At 35.7% G+C, this 17,422-nt stretch overlaps 3 protein-coding genes across 6 annotated transcripts in view; 1 reads left to right on the top strand and 2 right to left on the bottom strand.

Moving 5' to 3' along the window:
• The window catches only part of LOC133201791 (protein dopey-1-like), a 29,731-nt gene extending 26,284 nt beyond the window's left edge, over positions 1-3,447 (bottom strand). For all 3 annotated transcript variants that reach the window (XM_061337595.1, XM_061337596.1, XM_061337597.1), the window contains exons 1-6: positions 3,269-3,447; positions 2,576-2,928; positions 1,901-2,090; positions 1,187-1,646; positions 662-1,023; positions 94-282 (exon numbers count right to left, since the gene is read on the bottom strand). In XM_061337595.1, coding sequence (XP_061193579.1) covers positions 94-282; positions 662-1,023; positions 1,187-1,646; positions 1,901-2,090; positions 2,576-2,928; positions 3,269-3,421 — 1,707 coding nt within the window. In that variant the 5' untranslated portion in view covers positions 3,422-3,447. The remainder of the gene's footprint in view (positions 1-93; positions 283-661; positions 1,024-1,186; positions 1,647-1,900; positions 2,091-2,575; positions 2,929-3,268) is intronic.
• Positions 3,448-4,870: 1,423 nt separating this feature from the next.
• LOC133201790 (mitochondrial import inner membrane translocase subunit Tim13-like) overlaps positions 4,871-17,422 on the top strand; it is a 164,597-nt gene continuing 152,045 nt past the window's right edge. The window contains exons 1-3 of one of the 2 annotated variants that reach the window (XM_061337594.1): positions 4,871-5,037; positions 7,194-7,262; positions 7,343-7,480. In XM_061337594.1, coding sequence (XP_061193578.1) covers positions 4,927-5,037; positions 7,194-7,262; positions 7,343-7,444 — 282 coding nt within the window. In that variant the 5' untranslated portion in view covers positions 4,871-4,926 and the 3' untranslated portion in view covers positions 7,445-7,480. Of the gene's footprint in view, positions 5,038-7,193; positions 7,263-7,342; positions 7,637-17,422 lie in introns of those variants that run through there. The other variant, XM_061337593.1, reaches the window with a different exon arrangement.
• LOC133201643 (uncharacterized) overlaps positions 8,151-17,422 on the bottom strand; it is a 50,199-nt gene continuing 40,927 nt past the window's right edge. The window contains exon 5 of the mRNA XM_061337432.1: positions 8,151-8,378. Within this exon, the coding sequence (XP_061193416.1) occupies positions 8,151-8,378 (228 nt within the window). The remainder of the gene's footprint in view (positions 8,379-17,422) is intronic.

Raw genomic sequence — 17,422 nt, 5'->3', positions numbered from 1 at the left:
ATTATATTAAATTTGTAATACCTTGGATTCATACTGATCATACTTAGTAAATTCATAAAATTCTTAGCATATGTGCCTAGCAGAATTTATTACCTCTGATTCATCTAGTTTATTATCTATAGCATTCATTGGGGGCTGTACTTTTGAGAGTAATTTTGAGCAGAGCTGTATTGTACACGTCATATCCCCCTCGCTGATGTCTGAACAGTACAGCATCATGGTGTTGGTAATTCTGAACAGTAAATCTGGAAGGTGATCAGTCTGAGTCTCCAAAAATGTCTCCTGTCACAAAAAAACAGCATTTTCATATCCATTTACAAGTATTAAATCATAAAGTATAGAATCCATTACATTGTTGGTAGTAAACAAAAATTCTCTCTGTCCATTTCTTTACTAAGCCAACTAAATAAAGTACAGTAGATAGTCATATGAATAAGAGAAGGAAATGAAAGAATCTGGATTTGTCACATGCAAAAAAAGGATCAAATTTAAAATCAATGTGCACAAATCATGCATCTAACTTACCCGTATTATCTATGAAAAATTATATCAATATCATATAACTGGACCATAACTCTATTAGTAGGGGTAATAATTAATTTACATTATAATATTTGTATTTTTTCATGCTGAGGGATTGATTTGTTATATTCAGACTGACCAGTGAGATAACATCCAGTAGATACTCTACAAGTGTACACAGCTCAGGGAGGGACGGAATATCACTCTCCTGTACAGAGTTTGTACGTCGGATCTTCTTGGAGCTCACACACTTCTGACAGGATGCCTCAAACATACGAGCCACATAGTCCCAGATAAAGTATGGCTCGAAGGCCCCAAAAAGTAGATTACAGGTCTTGATGAGCTCGTTGTGAGTTCGTTCCTCCCTCTCTTCCTCCAGTCTTCCTGATTTGGTGGACATCATCCCCTCTTTCTTCTCCTGTTTTTTCTTGGAATAACTCCCACTCTCCCTGTACAGACACCGGAACACAGACAGGAGAACACTCTCCAGGATCACTGGGCCTATAATAGAACAAAACAAATGGTTTCAAATAAAACATGCAAAAAGTGCATTTTACATGCCTCTTTCTGTTATAGAAGGCTTGGTATATCACAACTATTATGATATGCACATAAACAGTAGTTAACAATCTTAATCCATATTACAACTTCAATGTCAGCCTACCTATCTCAGGTTTGTCTAGTAAACTCATCAAGATCCTGAATGGTCTGAGGACCCCCAGTTTTGTCCCCTCCCTTCCCTCCCCTTCTTCCTCCTCATTGTTTGCCAGCTTCTGTTTTAAGGCCTGTATCAGCAGCTCCTTAGAGAAGGTGTAGAAATACCCTAGGTCTGTTTCACTAGATGTTGAAATGCTGTCCCCGGACTGCTGGTGTTTGGAGAACTCTGGAAGAATGTTTAGCGATGCCATGTTTGTGACATTGGATCCCAGTAACCATGAATAGAGTCTGCGATTTAGTGACATGTCTCTCCGCAAGACAACGTTTACGACAGCTAGGACAATTTTGGACATGTCAGATTTCGTAAGCTGGGCATTATGCATTGGAAAGGCTAGCATCATAAAGTCTAGAAGACTGCGCTGTACCAAGACATTAGAGTCTTGTATAGCACCACACAATGCTTCCACCTGAAATTACAACAAATCTTTTTAATAGACTGATAATATGGATAAGGAGCTTCTAAAGATTATTTTTGACTGAGTCAGTAAAATGATAAAACACATTCATTATATTTCAGGTATCAGTATAGTGTAAATCATATACAAAATGTATATATATATATATATATATATATATATATATATATATATATATATATATATATATATATATATATATATATACATGTATAATAAAGTATAGTGTGGCCTCAGTTTAATACCATGAGATCAATATTGAGTCCCATCATGAAGAGCTGGTCCTCCATGGTTTGTTTCTTGTTGTAGTGATACAATAGATAGGTGATGGCGGGGAGGCGGACACTGGGACACGATTTAACGCACTCCCACAGACAGGTGTAAAAATACTCCGGCCCGGCAGCGGAACAAAAATCCTCTAGCAGTGAGATCGTCCTAAACATTAATAATATTGTAGAGTAATTTTAATTTGTAAGCCAGAAATATATCCACAAGTACTGGTAGTTGCATCCTTCTTGTATTTCTCTCCTCGAACCATTCATTTGTGTACTTATGCATATTGTTTCTTCATTATGAAATTAATAGTTGTGAATAGAATTCAAACTGACAAATTGCAAAAAAAAGTTATCAAATACCGGTAATACATGACTGTAGTTGTATGTGTATTCAATTGTATATTAGTGCATTATCTTTATACATATTCATAATGTGGAATATTTGTATAAAAACATGGCATGTGTATCAATCATGACAATATCAAACATTTTTTTTATGTGTCCTCTTCTTCCACATAAATTAAATTTTTCTTGCCAATGGATTAAAATTTAGTGGACACATAATAAATTCATACATTTTAAACAATCAAAGTTTTTAGCTAAATTTTCATACACTTCATGTACAATTTAAAAAATAAGTCTCACCTATCAAGGAGTTCTGAGCCCTCCTCAAGCCCGGGCAGTAGTCCTAGTAAAAGACCATTTAACCCAGGCTTGATATCCTTTTTCAGGGCTACAAAGTGCCGCTCATACAGCGTCAATAACACAGGCTTAACCCCCATTGCAGCATGTCCCAGCAAGGGAAATAACCCTGCACTGTAAATAAACAGGTCCTGTGCTAATCTCCGAGTTCCTATACATTTGAAAATGATGTCATATGTTTCCAAGGCCTTGAGATGGACACCGCTGGGGAGTGCAGGATGAAGACATTGTGCAAGCCTCTTTCCTATAGTTACTCTCTTTGGAATGACTGGGTATTTAGTGTGTCCCACTAGTACCTACAATGTAGACCAATTATTTCTCAAAGTTCATTGTATAATCTTTTAATGATAATTTTCTACCACAAAATTATAAAATGGAAATTTTTATTCTGTTCTATTTAGATTTCAGTACAGTAAATTCTTGATAAACCACCATCTTTTGTAATTTAGAAATCATGGCAGTATATAGAGTTTGGCAATGAAGTGAATTCCAGCATACTGGGAGATAAAGTTTCTCTTCTTTTACACCATGTAGTAAAAAATAGAGTTACCATTCTTGAGAATAACACGTTTTGAGTTTCCTCTTTAATTGTGCCAAACATCGAACATTAGCTATAATCCTTAATATAATACTCACCTTGTTAAGTTTCCCCAAGGCAGAGATGAGATCAGCCCACTCGCTTGTGTACTCAAAGCTCTTCAACGCCTTCTCCACCTGACTGATATAAGACCTGTATTTGGAATCATTCAGAAGCTCACATTCTTCAGCTAAAATTGTCAGCGCACTCATTGTTGCCTAATCCTATATTAGATATCTGTTCTGAAATACAAAGAATATATGAACTCACATAATGTCTGATATCTCCAGAGGTTGTATGAAAAGTCACCAAAGTTTAGGAAAACAATATAACAATAAATTTTTTGCTCAGCCAGAGATCAATTTCAGAAAACAGATTGTCCTCTTTGAAAAAAGCAAAAAAGGTGACGTTTAAGGATGTCACGGAGAGCACCTAGCACTAAAATGTGTTTTCACTATAGGGAAACATCTAAAACAAAGTCTGGAAATGTTGGATGAACCAGGAAATATATCAGAAGTGAACCGTGCATTAGTATGTAAATGGAAAAGACAGTTTTATAAGCAGTAAAGGCTTTGAATTGGACATTGGATAATCTATGAAAACTGTGGATTGGACTTAGTCCGAAATATCTGACGTTTTCCAGGCTTTTTTTCACGATTTTGATATTTTAGGTGCCAGGAAAACGTCAGGACCGGCGCCATTAAGAAAACTGGAAATTTCGCCTTCTCCAACTGGAGTTGATTTTCGATACTTGCAAATCGAATTAAATGTCGAACTCACAATTTTTCTATAGCACAATGCTTCTAGTACTCACCAATATCGATGAAAAGAAAATATCTCTCCACATTTCGATACAGGACTTGCAAGATTTTAAAATGCATGAAATGAAAACAAATCTCGACAGTCAGACACAATGTTTTCATTGGATTGTACATTTTATAAACGAACCATAAAAACGATGTTGATGAGTACTAAAAGTATTGTACTACATGTACTATTGATAAGTTGTGAGTTTGACATTTAATTCGGTTCGCAAGTATAGAAAATCAACCCGAGAATGCCGCCTCCGGTTGGAGGCGGCGAATTTCCAGTTTTTGTAATGGCGCCGGTTCTGACGTTTTCCTGGCACGTAAAATATCAAAATCGTAAACCCCCCCCCCCAAAAAAAAACAGGAAAACGTCTGATATTTCGGACTAGATTGGACTATGCCTCACCTGCCCCTCCCTAAGCACTTTTTCAAAAATCGTGTAAGTTTCAAACAAAACTAAATTACTTTACATCATAATCAAATAAAAAGATTATGAGAGTAAAGTTTTGAAATATGTATATTCATATTAGATTAAATTTCCCGTTCAGAACATTTTAATTCCGAGGAAATTCGAACACAATGAATACTCTTATCCTAAAGCAAAATAAGGTTATCTTATGATATACATCTTTCTGCATGTTCATATATTATTAAGTTGTACCTGTTTAATGTTATAAGTTCCATCTTTCAAAGTTTGATATGGTTGATCGTACGATAACGATGTGACCATCTGTCAAAAAAATCAACAAATACGAAAAACGCCTTTACGGATATTTTTGGAATTTTAGAATCATCTAAACGTTTGTTTATAACGGCATTAAAGAACCAAATTTTCAAACACTGCTATCACATTGACGATACATTCACATGCTTGGGACTTGCAATAGGTCATCCAAAATAACAATATTATGGATTATTCCAGTAATGCCACTACAAAGTTTGACCCCTCAAAGAGAGAAGATTACATGAACGAAGTAAAACAACAGATAGCACTTGCTAACGCTCAGGAATTACTACAGGTATGTTTTGATACTTTTGATATGTTTTATACAGGTCCAGCACAATCTCTTGATTTAGCTGTATAGCTTGAAATAGCTATATAGCTTTATTAAGCTATTCAAAATAGCTTGATAAAGCTATTTCTATGCAGTTTTTCACAAAAACTTTTTTAGTAAGAAATATGCAAAATGTCGCAAATATTTGACTATGCATATATGAAGTATGGGCTATGAAAACAACCGAAATCAAAGATAGTTCTAACATTGCAGCTTTTTAATACTTTTAAGCAAAAGATGAATTTCCTATGTTTGAATAGCTGTACACCACCTTGTGTGCGTAAAGGTGTGGATAAGTATGATTGCTTCTCATTGTATTGAATTATTACCAGTCGATTATCTTGTTGACCATAACTGGCTTCCTTTAATATGTTTTACGGTGTGACCGTTGGGGCGAGCGCAGTTGTACCATCAAAAATACACTTGTAACGTTGATCCGCCACTTCAAACTTCAAGTCACACGAGACTAGACTGTGACGTCACACGACGTAACTGAGCTCGTCAGAGTTTACGGAGACAGCCGAGCGTCTGGTTGAATGAGACTATAGGCCCAGTGCAATTTTTAATGAAAGACATTGTAGAATATTTTTTTGTTTCTTTTAAGCTTTCTACAGACTGCAGGCCTTTTATATTTTATGTTATTTATTTATTCGGGATCAGTGCCCATCCATTGTATATTGAAACGGGCAGATACTGTAAACCCCCTATTCCTAGAGAAAAACGTTTATGCTATTCATGTAAATTATTTATTGAAGATGAAAAAGATTTTGTTCTATACTGTTCAAAGTATGACCAATTTAGATGCAATTATACTGATATATTTAATGTAAACACATATACTAGTGATAATCCCATTAGAAAAATTGTCAATCTTACAAATATTACAACTGCTAGAAGGATATGTTGTGTTTTGAAAAAGTGCTTTGACACCAGAAAAGAAGGTCAGCAATGAATACTTAGAAATATGTTAATATACTCTACATTATTTTGTTCAACTCACATTTGTCACTGTGTATATGTATGTATTATTCTTGTTAATTTGTTTTATGTCATGACTGTATGCCGACATGGTAATTGTCAATAAAGTGAATTGAATTGAATTGAATTATTCGCCATTATCGCATGGAATCCTGGTAGCAAAGGAATTCTGGGAAGGTTTCACACAAAAATTTGCTTGACGTATATGTCATTCCGAATTTTCTCTGTTATTTCACATTAGTCTATTGAGCTCACTTCACGAGCAGCGCTTTGCAATTGGAGATCTGATCAAAAGGTGAGAATTATTTCTATAATTATCACTTGTCTCATCATTATATACTCCAGTCTCCAAATTTAAGTTGACGTGTGGTCGTACAAGCATGCAGTAATTACTTAATTAGATATTAGTACATGTATTATAATTATGTATATTACGTATCTACTCTATACATAATTAGCATGGTGTTAAAATAATTGATAATTATGCTATGTACTTCAAATAATCTTCTTAAATTAACAAAAAAGTAATGTTCAAAATATCTATATTTACATGTATTTAAAATCTAAAACTTTTGCCAAACGAACTATACTCAATAGCACATTTATGTACTTGGAGCGAAACATTATGGTGCGAACCATCTGAGGGCGAAACAGAATGGGCGCGAAACATCGCAGGGTGAACCATGCATTAGCACGAAACATCCCGGTACCAATTATACTAATACAAAATTTTTGTATCAGTGTTGCATTATCTGACTCCAAGAACAGTCAATTCTCCAGGGTTCTCTGTTTAGTAGTACCCTTTCTTGGTCTATAGTATTTCTGTTGGTCATTGGTCATGAACTGTCTACTGGTCATAAACTGTTAAGATTTAAATGCCATTCAATCAAACTTATGTGTAACTCACAAACAAAATTCAAAATCTATTCAGTCAATACTGGGCTCTTGATTTTCTAAATCAAGAGCCAGGTATTGGCCATTGACCATAGACCAACAGAAATACTATAGACCAAGAAACTGTTCTTGGAGTTGGATAATGCAATATTGAAACAAAAATTTCTGTAAGAATCCTCAATCTATTTATATGACCAAGAGATACAAAAAGACAATTAATTCTGTACATTATGGTTTACTATTTCCAGAAAATGTCAGAGAAATGTTTTAAAAAGTGTGTCACCAAACCAGGAACATCACTAAGCAGTTCAGAAAATGTGAGTACAAGTTAATAATCCTCCTCTTAAGATTAGCATTATGAATTCTCTGTCTAATGTTTATTTTTCTCCAATTCCAGAAATGTATAGCTATGTGTATGGACAGATATATTGACACTCAGAACTTAGTGGCCAAGGCATTTTCAAACAGATTACAACAAGAAATGTCCAGAATGCAATGACCACAGTGAGGCTAAAAGTGATGATTTTAGTGATGAAAACTCAGTGTAGAAGATGCTATATACTGTAAAGTGTTTCTGGTTGGTGTTAATGTAAATGTTGACTTGATGGAGCCTGCTCATCAAGACAAAATCATAAAACATGCTTATAACATTTTCATTTTATCAACATATTTAGTAAATTATATTACAGTGTATTAATAGTCATGATCTTTAGGCAAATATCTTGGGTTAATTAAAATATTTGAAGCAATGCAACATTTCAGCAATACATGTATGGGAGTTTTAGCTCATGGTAAGTTGGCTATGTAAGTTGGTTATGTAATACTCTCGGCATCAGTGACGGCATTCCAGGTTAAAGTTTTTGGAGCAGATTTCTTTTCAAGTACTTCTATGCCCTATATTGATCAGTGATGCATGGACAATGCTTCCAGTGTGTTTCATTGTACCAGTCAGTTTTCAGATGCTGCATTTTCAGCCAAAGAATGACCAGGTTAATGTTTTTGGAGCAGGTTAAAGTTTATGGAGCAGGATAACTTTAAGCCCTATGTTGACCAAACTTGCAGGGATGATACATCTATTGTTGTTATGATCATCGCTGACTATCAAAAAATTGTTGCTGAAGGCAGCGCGTTGGCAACAATCAATAGAAAATGTTAAGATAAATAGTCGCTGTATTCTTACAAAATATTTTTTTAAACAAACTGATTTATATTTTAACATTATCAAAGGACATTCCTCTATTTTTCTTGCAAATGGCAGACAAGGAGGTTTGTAAGAATTCCTTCTTCCCACATTCGGTAAGAGATTGGAATCGTCTGCCAGAGACAGTGACAGCAGCAGCTGCTATTGAGGAGTTGAGGACGGGACTAGACAGTGTCCCCTGGACCCAGCTGCAACCCTGGTAGACGTGATAAGCCATTGTATATAGTTTTATCTGTTTTTAAAAAGAAGAAGCCTCCTGTTTTAATCAAGCCGGAGTTATCATCACTCTTAACCTGAGGTTAATTCCTAACTGGAAGAAGTAACTTTCCAACTAAGCATGTATTGAAGTTGGTATCACAGATTTGTTTAGAAATATTATTTTCATTTACCAGGATATCCAACTATTTCAAGGTATAGATGGTTTTCCATGGCCGCCATATTGTAGGTCAACATCCCCAGATCCTTTCATTATTCAACCAAGTTCAATTTTTTATACTGGGCACTGAGGTGAAGATAACACTGTTTTTCTTATGAATATACGTTTGCTAAAGCTTCTTTTAATTCATAATTTCAATATTGTAAATATTTTTTACCATGTATTTCTGGCATGCATGATTAAAATTGGTTGCTCAAAGAGGAAAATTCACTACTTTGACCTACAAGATGGCAGCCAAGGGGAATAACTCCAAGACAAAATATGTCATAGGAAAACCATTTATACTTTATTTAATGTAACCTTTAAATCAGAGTTCAAACTACATACATGTCTCATTCATATAATCCATTGTAAGCTACCGATTCAATTTGATAATTGATAGTAAATTTGGTCAGATTTTGAAACACTAGATACATTTAAGGATGCGCACTACCAGACTTTCTTCAGATGCTGGATCTGACCTAAATTTTCTGGATGAGTGACCAGGTTAAAGTGTTTAGAGCAGGTTCATTCTAAAGTAACTATAAGCCTTATGGTGACCAAACTTGCATGGATGATACATCTAAGAATGTACACTTCTAGACTTGCTTTGGATTTTGGATTTGACCTACATTTTCTGGATGAGTGACCAGGTTAATGTTTTTGGAGCAGATTTAATTCTAATTAAAAGTAACTATAAGCCCTATATGACTAACCTTGCATTCAAACATTTACAGTGTATTGATGCACATTACTGGACTTGCTTCATATGCTGGATTTGATCTAAATTGTCCAGATGAGTGATCAGGTTAAAGTTTTTGGAGTAGGTTCATTCCAGGTAAGACCCCTTTTTGGCCCTTAATTTGTGGTCTCTCCAGGAGCGATGCAATAGTTCATCATCACTAACCTGTTGTCATCCCTCTTACAAAATGGGTATTGATTCTAAGCTATGGGGTACACAAAGGTCACAGGATGGGCACAAAATATGTAAATTTTCTCATTTTTTATGCAATTTTTCATCAATTTTATAGCACATTTTGTCTCAAAAAACACAGATCACAAACTTACCTATCTACCTCTATATATTTCATGTACTAGTATCAGATGCTTATTGTGCATAAAAATCTCAGATAGGCAAAGTGTTTCTTTGTTTGTATGTTGTTTAACATCCCTCTCGAGAATTTTTCACTCATATGGAGACGCCACCACTTGCCAGTGGAGAGCTGCAAATTTTGTCCTATACTCGGCACTTACGGCCATTGAGCAGTGAGGGATCTTTTTCGTGCCAGCACCTACTGTGACACGGGACCTCGGTTTATACGGTCTCATCCGAAGTGGGATTCGAACCCGCGACGTAAGGATCAACTCCTTACTCCGCGACTCTAGAGCAGACACTCTAACCACTGCGCCATGCGGGCGACGATAGGCAATGTGAAAAGTATCTCAAACTTGCAAAATTCCATCAGAATTGAGGAAATTCGAAAAATGTCCAACTTTGTCACCCTTTTGTGGCATCCCAGTACTATATGAATCAAAATTATTGCTGGTTTTAAAGCAAGCAACATTTAATAAATGTTCTTAACTGCAAACCCTCGCAATTTTAATTGTGTTCTGATTTTTACGTCAAATAGGGGGCCAAATTCGGCTGTACCATACCTTGTCCTCTGCGTGGAATTTGCATCTAGGAATACAGTTAAGGCTCATCTTCGCTAGCCAAGGGTTTCTGATACTCTACGCTCCTCATAAGCCCTTGGCATACGGTGTTAAAAAAAGTTGGAATTTTTTTCTCAAGTTGTGATTGGAGTTGATCGACATTGTTCGACCAATCAGAAATTGTTTTTTGTAAATGACGATATCGCAAGTCAACAACGATCCGTAAGATAACATGCCATTCTATGAATAGCTATATGGTGCAAAATATGTGATTAAGAATCTATACTGAAGATGTAGATTTGAATTTTAACATGTTTAAATAACAAATTAACATAACTCAATACCTTCTTGTTAATTATTCTTTAAAAACATTATGTTTTTAAATACGCTTTTTATTTCTGTCGATGACGCAATCTGTGCGAACCTGGTAAGAATCCTGATCACGTGACGAAAACAATCCCGTCTTTTGTCCAACAGTGGCTGTCAGCTATCATCCGCAACTGTACTCGGCAATGCCGGTACCGGACATCCATGACTGTACCCGCTCACTAATATCAAAAACGGAATGTCAGAGCAAGATTTTCCGGATTGTTCAACGTATTAAACTGTATGTTGTTAATTAAGTATGGATTGTTTTTTTAATGAAACATACGAAATGTGTTAATAATTAATCTACTTTATGGAAGGCTGTAATCGCCAAAACGGTAACGATAACTAGCTTAGTGAATATATCGCGGAAAATATATGTGTAAGCTTGACTATGCCTAAATCCATTGCATAGATCGCTATTATCTCTAAAAAGTAACATTTACTACAGCGTACATTTTGTATATCTATGACTATATACCTGTGCCTGATATACAACATCTGCGACTGTACCTAGCTGTGCCGTACATACACACTACCACTGACTCAACCCGCGCTTGAATAACTTAACCCGCGCTTGATTAATAACATCCACAACAAAAAATTCTGTGGATTTTCTCCCATTTAGATTTAGACTGAATTCAATCAAAGCGCAATTATAACGCTAATTTTACATTACCCATGACAGTGATACCGAGAGAAACGATGTCAGCAGTGATTAGGGAAGGATCCAAAACTTTTACAGATTTAAATTTAAAGCTTTATGTTCAGAGTACAATATGAGCCAGGTCTTTAATTTTTTGGGGGGTGGGGTGAGGGGGGGTGGGGCTGGGGGCATGATTTCAATATCCTACGTGCTCAGTAATAATGATGAATTTAAAATGAAACATGCTAGTATAATTATAGAAAATATACGAGTAAACAATAAACAAAGTAAAATAAAAAAGGAAATTAAAATAAATATTGGAATTAATTTGTAATCCTTAATTTTATGTTAGAAAGTATAAGTACGTCACAATATTATTAATTTCACCCATTTCATTGATCACGCAAGAGGTGTCAATGAAAAGCACAGGTTTTTTCCCATAAATATATGTCTTACGATATTTACGGGTGGAATGGGCTGACCCACCCGTTTTCAATGTGTTATATATAAACATCTCAAGTGCACCCCAGGAAGTAGCCTCCTATGCCCTGAAAAAGAATAGTTCCTAACAAAAAACCTTTATTTATTTACTAGGCACAGGTATCAAAGTTGTAAAAATAGGCTGGAAGACCCCCCCCCCCCAAAAAAAAAATCTCAAAAGAAATAAAAATTAATTTTATATGCATGAAACAATTAACATCTTGACTGGTCAATAACCGTGGTGTGATACCTGGAATATTTAGGGTATGGTATTAAAATAATTGCTCAAATTAAAGGAAATTAATGCTATAATTATCGATAACATCCAAAGAAAATATTTGTATGAGTAAATATTTTTATTAGATCCACCTCTTTAAGATTCTGCTGTACTGTCCAGACAACTCTAGAAATTTTACACCATGACTGTACCGGTGCCTGATTGACAACATCCACGACTGTACCTGTCCAGTACACACACTTTATTCTACATCCATGACTGTACCTGTGCATTATAAACAACATCCATGACTGTACCTGTCCAGTACACACACTTTATTCTACATCCATGACTGTACCTGTGCATTATAAACAACATCCACGACTGTACCTGTGCAGTATACACATCTTACTCTACATCCGTGACTGTACCTGTGCATTATAAACAACAATCAAACTGTACCTGTCCAGTACACACACTTTATTCTACATCCCTGACTGTACCTGTGCCTTATAATCAACATCCACGACTGTACCTGTGCATATATACATACTTTATTCTACATCCCTGACTGTACCTGTGCTTATAAACAACATCCATGACTGTACCTGTCCAGTACACACACTTTATTCTACATCCATGACTGTATTTGTGTCTTATAAACAACATCCACGACTGTACCTGTCCAGTACACACACTTTATTCTACATCCCTGACTGTACCTGTGCCTTATAAACAACATCCACGACTGTACCTGTGCATATATACATACTTTATTCTACATCCCTGACTGTACCTGTGCCTTAAAAACAACATTCACGACTGTACCTGTCCAGTACACACACTTTATTCTACTTCCATGACTGCATCTTTGCGTTATTTACAACATCCAAGAAAAGTTACTCAAGGCTCTACTAAAAGTTTGTTCTTTTGTCGTTTGTGACCCGAACCCCCACCCCCAATGCAACCCCCACCCCGTCAAAAAAATTGAATCATATGCCTGCAAGAAAGCTTGGGATTTAGTCTTTTTTTTAAAAAGAGGAAATACTCCTTCTTTCGATATATTCCATCCTCGCCTTCACAACTTCTGCCAAGTTTTATTATTATTGTAGAAGAGTTTATAAGTAATGGATTAATTATTTTCAAACCAGTGTCAAAAAGTTAACTGCCCATTTAAAACTCTTCTCATAAAGAGGGGGAAGGGTTAGACAATTTTATAAATTGAAATCGGGCTTTAAACATAACAAGTGATCCAGATTTTCAAATACTCATGGAAATGGATAAATAACCATCAAATCTCTCCGTATGTTTAACTTATGTAAAAGTCAACTGACATATTAGATTCATTGGCAATAAAATGACTATTTTTGCTGCTTTTAGTCTGTAAACATATGTTCTACACCCTAATCCCCCCCCCCCAACAACCCACTCCCCTGAAACAAGAAACAATTGGTATAAATTCGAATTTGTGAAATAACAATCATAATACTTTAAAAGGAATTGTTGTTTCAGTGAAGGGGGGGGGGGATAAAAATCTTTTCCGTTGATTTCTATAGAGATGAAGTTTTACCAAAATTATAGACTTGTCTCTCTTTGTTTTCACAAATAAGTTATGTTTTTTGATAAAATTCACATAAATATTCGGTATATAAATATGAAAAAATCATTCCAATATGTCAACTTTCTAAATTAACTCTGCGATAGGTGGCAGAATTTTACTATCATTCTTGCTATCATATGGTTTATTCAAGCATGCGTACTAAAGCTATTGAGACAAGTTTTCTGCATTAACAATACTAGTCCACTACCGACAAGTGTAATCTGGTTCCCATTAAAAATTGAAAATGCTGTAATTCTGTCAAAAAATCATTGAAGCGGAACATAATGCAAACTTGATCTGTGACTCATCAAGATACACTCACATACCAAAAATCAACTCAATATCTGCAAACGTTTGGAAAAAAAGTGTGGAAAACCCTTAAAAATTAAAAAGATTGTAATTCCCTCAAAAATCAATGAAGCAGAACGAAATTTAGAAAAAAGTGCGGAAAAAACCAAGTGGGACAGAGTGACAGAGGGACAGCTAGGCGGACAGTTTGACAGACAGACGGACGGACAGACTCAGAGGAAACCTATCGTCCCCTCCGGTTTCAATTTATTTTATTAGTCCCCTACCGGTGAAGCGGAGGGGACTATAGGTTTCCTCTGAGTCTGTCCGTCCGTCTGTCGGTCTGTCTCTCTGTCTGTCCCACTTGGTTTTCCGCACTTTTTTTCTAAACGCTTGCAGATATTGATGAGCTGATTTTTGGCATGTGAGTGTATCTTGATGAGTTACAGATCAAGTTTGCATTTCGTTCCGCTTCAGTGCTTTTTGACGGAATTACGACCTTTTCATTTTTTCAGGGTTTTCCTATTTTTTCTAAACGCTTGCAGATGTTGAGCTGATTTTTGGTATGTGACTTTACCTTGATGAGTTATAGATGAAGTTTGCATTTCGTTCCGCTTCATTGATTTTTGACGGAATTATGGCATTTTCAATTTTTAACGGGAACCAGATTACACTTGCCGGTAGGGGACTAGTATTGCTAATGCAATACTCTCAGAATGCTTGTTCTTGTTGAAAGGGCAGATTACTCTATTTGCATAAATGTACCACGAAATTAGAACTCCTTAGTGTGCAGTGTATAGAGGGCTCTTAAGCACATGAAAAAAGTCCAACTTTTTCCTCATTTCCCCCTCCTGTTTATGTCATGTTTCATCATCGGGTTATTATACCCCCGCTCCGAAGGAGAGGGGGGTATACTGTTTTACCCTCGTGTGTCTGTATGTCTGTCCGTCCCTCTGTCTGTCCGTCTGTCTGTGTGTCTGTCTGTCTGCCTGTCCGTAACAAAATTTTCGTCAGTTTTCTCAGCAACTACTCATCGCAGATGCTTGAAATTTTAGCACACTCTTTGTTTAGGCATGCCATATTGTGGGATTCATTTTTGTACGAATCTGATGTCAACTTCTTGTTCATTCTTGTGTCTGTCCATAACTGAACTTTTGTACATTCACGTCAAAGCGGGGGTATTACTAGTGAGCATTGGCTCACAGACTTCTTGGTTTTTTTTTAAATTCTTTTGAATGCCATTTAAACATTGAATTGTGAAGTGTAGATACATGTAGTATTACATGTACTGCAATAATTATTTTTGATAGGTCTTTCTTTGTTTACACAATAAAATGCACTATTCCATCCTAAAATGTTTTCAACTATGAAAACATTTTTACACCTTCTTCTGTGCCAACCTCAAAGTTGCGGGGTATTATTATCATAGTTTACAACTGATTATACGTCAAACGTATACGACAAATGTTTATTAAAATTAATTAAAATTAATAATAGTAATTGGCTATATGTTGACTTATAGCTTTGAGTTTTCCACCTGTACACTGATGATTAATTGTGTCTCGAACTTGATTCTAATTGATTTCCATGGTCAAATTTTAAGAGTCAAGTACACACTTAAAGATCAAAATTTGTGAGTGAAATAAAATTGTTTAAATATTGTTGTTTTTTTATGGTAGGATGGTCCAAATACAGTATACAATACGTACCAGGTCCTCTTAAACCCTGAGAAGTTTATTGGGCCAAAATAAAAAATACCTTTGTTTCCCCTAACGCGACCGATCCACTTAAATCGTGCCGACTGGAAAGTTTTTTTAATAAGATTATTCAAATATTTTTTTTATTATTGTTTATCAACTTTATAAAATACAATGTTATCAAAATCCGTTTTTATCAGACCGGCGGTTTTTGTTTTACGCTCATTTGGCGCCCACAACATGTGGCCACAGAGGGTTAGTTCGTGCTATAAAACATCGGCGACGGATAAGTCTTATTATATACCTTTAACTTATTAGAATCCTACACTCTTGAAACATTTCGTGAAGTAAATATACCATGACTAAGGAGTGTTAAGATGGTATTTACAAATGTGTCTTCTGAAATTAACGTACGTAGTAAGCATGGCAAAGCCTGCCTCATGAGCAGATGAGGGGCCCACCTTGTGTATGCATTTCATTCGTTTCGATCTAATAAACAGTTCATGTATGATCCTATTTTTACTATATAGGACCATAGGAGTTGTAAATATGCCTTTCTATAATTATTTCATCTTGATAAATATAATTCAGATGTCGTTTCTTCATTCCTTTTATTTATGGAGTAAACTTCGTGACTATAACATTAGATACATGTATATGAAACTTTAATCATTTTAGATATGGTTTGGTTGAATTAAATATTGTTTATACATGTACACTCTTTCCAAATAGTGTTGAAATCTTTAAAATTGGCTTATGGTACAGCTTCCTGAGACGTCCAATATACTTTTCTTTAGTTAGGCCCTTGAAAATAGGTTGTTTCTTTGCTGTGAAATACCTTTTAAATTTTGGGCTGACAACATTTGAACACCTGCCTGGTGGAGGGCTCCTAATTAAGACTTTTACTCGGCATTTATAGCCATTGATCATTAAGAATCAGTAAGGGGTCTTTTTCGTGCCAACATCTACATGTATACTGCGACACTGGACCTGCGTTTTTTACGGTCTCATTCGACTGACCAGTCTCCACGTCCCACGTCGGGACCTGTGACTTAGAATAAGCACCTTAACTGCGTCGTGACTCCAAAACGAAACACTAGAGTTACTGCGCCACGCGAGGCCCTTGACAATTTGTCTGTGTACTCGAAGATGATAGTAGGTTTGAAAAATATACTCGGATGTCCGATGGTTGAATATTTGCGAATCTTGTCTTTTTGTTAATATTCGATTTCAATAAATTTACGCTGGCCTGAGATATTTCACAAGTTCAAATGAATAATATTTGTGAATTAATTTACCATACATGTTGCTTCATTTGTATTGTATTCGGTTTAAAAATCGGTTTCTTTTGCTCTTTCTTGTTTATAAAGATATTATTCAATATTTCAGAATGTATTTTCAAAACTGCTGTCAGAAAAAAAAAATAATTTACCTACCTACCTACCCAACTTGAGATTTTAGGGTCGGGTTAGGGGGAACAAAGATATTTTTAATGGTGGCCTTGTGTGTAAATCTTGATTATAAGGCATAGGTACAGTCATAGATGTAGTGTGTGTCATACGCAGGTACAGTTGTGGGTGTTGTTTATAAGGCACAGGTACAGTCATGGATGTATAGTAAGATGTGTGTACTGGACAGGTACAGTCGTGGATGTTGTTTATTAGGCACAGGCACAGTCAGAGATGTAGAATAAAGTGTGTGTACTGCACAGGTACAGTCGTGGATGTTGTTTATAAGACACAGGTACAGCCAGGGATGTAGAATAAAGTGTGTGTACTGGACAGGTACAGTCATGGATGTTGTTTATAAGCACAGGTACAGTCATGGATGTAGAATAAAGTGTGTGTACTGGACAGGTACAGTCGTGGATGGTGTTTATAAGACACAGGTACAGTCATGGATGTAGAGTAAGAT

This window comes from Saccostrea echinata, unplaced genomic scaffold (assembly GCF_033153115.1).
Source record: "Saccostrea echinata isolate AGI-Se365-2 ecotype Australia unplaced genomic scaffold, CSIRO_AGI_Sech_v1 ptg000045l, whole genome shotgun sequence".
Lineage (NCBI taxonomy): Eukaryota > Metazoa > Mollusca > Bivalvia > Ostreida > Ostreidae > Saccostrea > Saccostrea echinata.
This window is presented reverse-complemented; position numbering and strand designations above follow the sequence as displayed.